The sequence below is a fragment of the Tupaia chinensis genome, unplaced genomic scaffold (assembly GCF_000334495.1).
Source record: "Tupaia chinensis unplaced genomic scaffold, TupChi_1.0 Scaffold141399_1, whole genome shotgun sequence".
NCBI classification, from domain to species: Eukaryota; Metazoa; Chordata; class Mammalia; order Scandentia; family Tupaiidae; genus Tupaia; species Tupaia belangeri.
Genome location: NW_006201261.1, coordinates 140,098 through 143,123, shown reverse-complemented (window position 1 = coordinate 143,123; position 3,026 = coordinate 140,098). Strand labels below are relative to the sequence as shown.

At 52.1% G+C, this 3,026-nt stretch overlaps 1 protein-coding gene across 1 annotated transcript in view; it reads left to right on the top strand.

Annotated features, from left to right (window-relative positions):
* Positions 1-1,267, top strand: part of FTCD (formimidoyltransferase cyclodeaminase) — an 18,653-nt gene extending 17,386 nt beyond the window's left edge. The window contains exon 14 of the mRNA XM_006163128.3: positions 964-1,267. Coding sequence (XP_006163190.1) covers positions 964-1,050 — 87 coding nt within the window. The 3' untranslated portion in view covers positions 1,051-1,267. The remainder of the gene's footprint in view (positions 1-963) is intronic.
* Positions 1,268-3,026: the final 1,759 nt, after the last annotated feature.

Here is a 3,026-nt window from a genome sequence, read left to right as displayed (position 1 = left end):
TCATGGCAGCCACAGGGAAACTATTACTACTATTACTGAGGTAGAATTCACAGAACAAACTCAACATCTTAAAGGGCACTTGGGGGCAGACAGATGGTGTAGTGGTTATGTTGCTGGACTCCCACATGGTCGACTGTAATTCGATTCCCAGACCTGGTGGTTTGAAAATCATGCTGGGTACTTGTGTGTAAGTGCATGCCTGAGAGCCCAGGAGAATAGAGAAGGGATTGCAGTGTGACCAATCTCTTTGGGCAGGGGGGATATGAATTCCCACTTTCTCTCTCACTGTCTGTCTCTCTGTTGGATAGCACGTGTACCCTAGGCAAAAACTTCTTTAAAAAAAAAAAAAAGTGCACTTGGCACATCTACCATGCGTGCAACTGCCACCTCTACCAAGTTCCAGAACCTTTTCAGAAGGAAATGCGGGCCTGTTGACAGCGACGCCCCCCACCCCCCGCCCGGCCCAGCCTGGTGTGCAGCTGCTGCCTGTGCTTTATCTGGATCTGTGATCATCTCTTCACTCTCAGCTCTGTCTTTATGTGGAACAACGGCCCTGAGGCCTTTTAGGGGCTGCACCAGTCCTCACCCACGTGCTATGGCTGGGCTGTTCACAGCAGTCACTGTCCACCATGTGGCAGTGAGTGAAAGGACAGACTCTCGGGACTTTGGGAACATAGCCCTGGCCATGGGTCTGTGGAGAGTCAGTGAACCTGGCTATCTCTAAGGCTCAGAACCAAGGGAGACCTCCTGTCCACACTAAGAGGGTCTAGGAGTACCTGGCCAGGGTTACAAGGAAGCCCTGGATAGTCCTGTTCACTCCAGGGTAAACAGGCCAGGGAGGGGTGAGGGAGGTGACACTGGAGGATGGATAACAGGGTAGAGGGCAGCAATTGAGGAATAGTGCTGGGGGTGGCCACCTGGCAGGGTGATGACCAGCCCCTCACCCCATATCATGTCTGTCAGGTCCGCCAGCGTGTCTCCAACCTCCTACAGGAAGCCAAGGCCCAGGCTGCTCTGGTGCTCGACCACCTGGAAACCCGGAAGGAGTGATGGCTGTGACTTTGGTCCTGTGATGACAGGGTGGGTGGCCTCTAGACACAGCTTGGGGCCCAGAGAATAAAGATGGAGGCTAACGATAAGGGTGGGGTTGTGGGGTAGACAGGGCCTGTCCTGGAGGGCAGAGGTGCTCACAGGGTCACCCAGAATGGTTTGGTCATGTCGCTCTTGGTCACTTGCAGCCTCCAGTAAATTCTCCATATCAAGCCTGTGTGGTGTACTGGTTTGGTGGGCAGGGCTGGGGCTAGACCTGGGATCTTGGGAAAGGGATGGGGGCAGTGGCCTATGGTTCATATGCCATCGGAGCTGGTGTTGGAGGAATCAGGTTACAACTAAGGTGATACTGGACCCCATACGGTGTGGGTGTTGCACAGATGCAGCAGGACCTGTGCCCAGTCACAGGTGGCTTTGAGCATCCTGGGATTTGGTGTAGGACACCTGAGGCCATGTGGCTCTTAATTCATGTGAAGGAGGCTTTGGGTTGATCACAGGTCAGATGCTTTATGGGGATGGCAGCACTTTTAATGCCAAGGAAGACACTTCACATGGCAAGAAGGCCCTTGAGCAGCTCCTGAGCAAATCATTGTCACCGGCTCTGGCCAGGCCTAGACACTAGTCACCTTCCAACTTCCTCACAGGTATCTCCTCCCTGCTGTGGTAGCCTCCTGCCTTCAAAGAGGCTCTTCCTTGAAAGTAATTCTAGAGCTCTCTATACCCCCAAATAACTTCCAGACGCTTATTACAGATACCCAACCAAAGTAAGAATGTACTTACTAGGAAACAATATTGGGTATTAAAAAGAAGTTCAAGCCCAAGGTAGAAACCCCAGATGCCTTTCTCTTCTTCTTCCTTTTTATTTTTTTTAAGAGAGATTTTTGCTATAGGATGTGTGTGCTTGTCAGAGAGACAGAAAGTAAGAAAGAAATCGCCCTCCCCTGGGGGGGTGGCCACACTGCAATTCCTTTTCCTTTAGTCTCCTATCAGAATATTGGGCATGCATATGACACACACCTGGCGTGAGTTTGAAACCGCCGTGTCTGGGACTCAAACCATGGTCGACCATGTGGGACTCCAGCAACATAACCATTATGCCATCTGCTGGTCCCCAAATGCCTTTCTTACAGAGGAGTTTACTTGCCTTTGAGTTTACTAATCTCAAAACCTTATTTCTGGAAAATACATCATCACCCAAGGTAAGTAACAGGCATCCTGTTTACTAATCTCAAAACCTTATTTCTGGAAAAGACATCACCCAAGGTAAGTAACAGGCATCCTATTGGAAGGAAAAATTCCTGCCAGACACAGCAGGCAGAGGGCTGCAATGGACCGGTGAGAGCAGCTCCTACATATGGAACAAGGACAAGGTGCTCAGGAGGCCACCTGGGCAGTCCATGTAGGAAAACTGCCTGGTGCCTGGGACGGGGAGGGCAGTGGGGGTGGTCACTGGCATGGTGTCTGCCTCACCAAGGAAGAGTGTGCAGGTTTTCATGGGTGACCTCTTGAAGTGCAGTAGCTAACAGCCAGCTGTGGAACCGCCTATGGACACTTCCTCATCAGTAGGAATAGCTGTGTGTCTATGTGTGTGCACATTTGAGGGTTGCACCAGCAGGCCCCTGCCTGAGGCCAGCTCTGGGAGGGGAGAGTCCTGGGGTGCAGGGGTCGATGTGACTGGGCAGCATACCTGTATTTGAGCACCTCTTTGTAGTGAATATGCCTTGGGGTTTCCTCAGTCTGCTGTGGAAGCAGATTGGTGGGGAGGCAGAACTGGGGTGTTGGGACCCTCATTATTTGATGTGAAAATGAGGAAACAGTGCACCATCTGCTGCTGACCCCACTGTAGGAGGTAACTCCAATCTCAGCAGCTGGCAACTGCTGGGGTGGGCCTCCTTTCTGGCCCTGCCGCTGGCTCCGCCCATAGCTACATCAGCTGTTGGCCCCACCCCCTATGTGCAGACCTGGGTAGAGGCCCA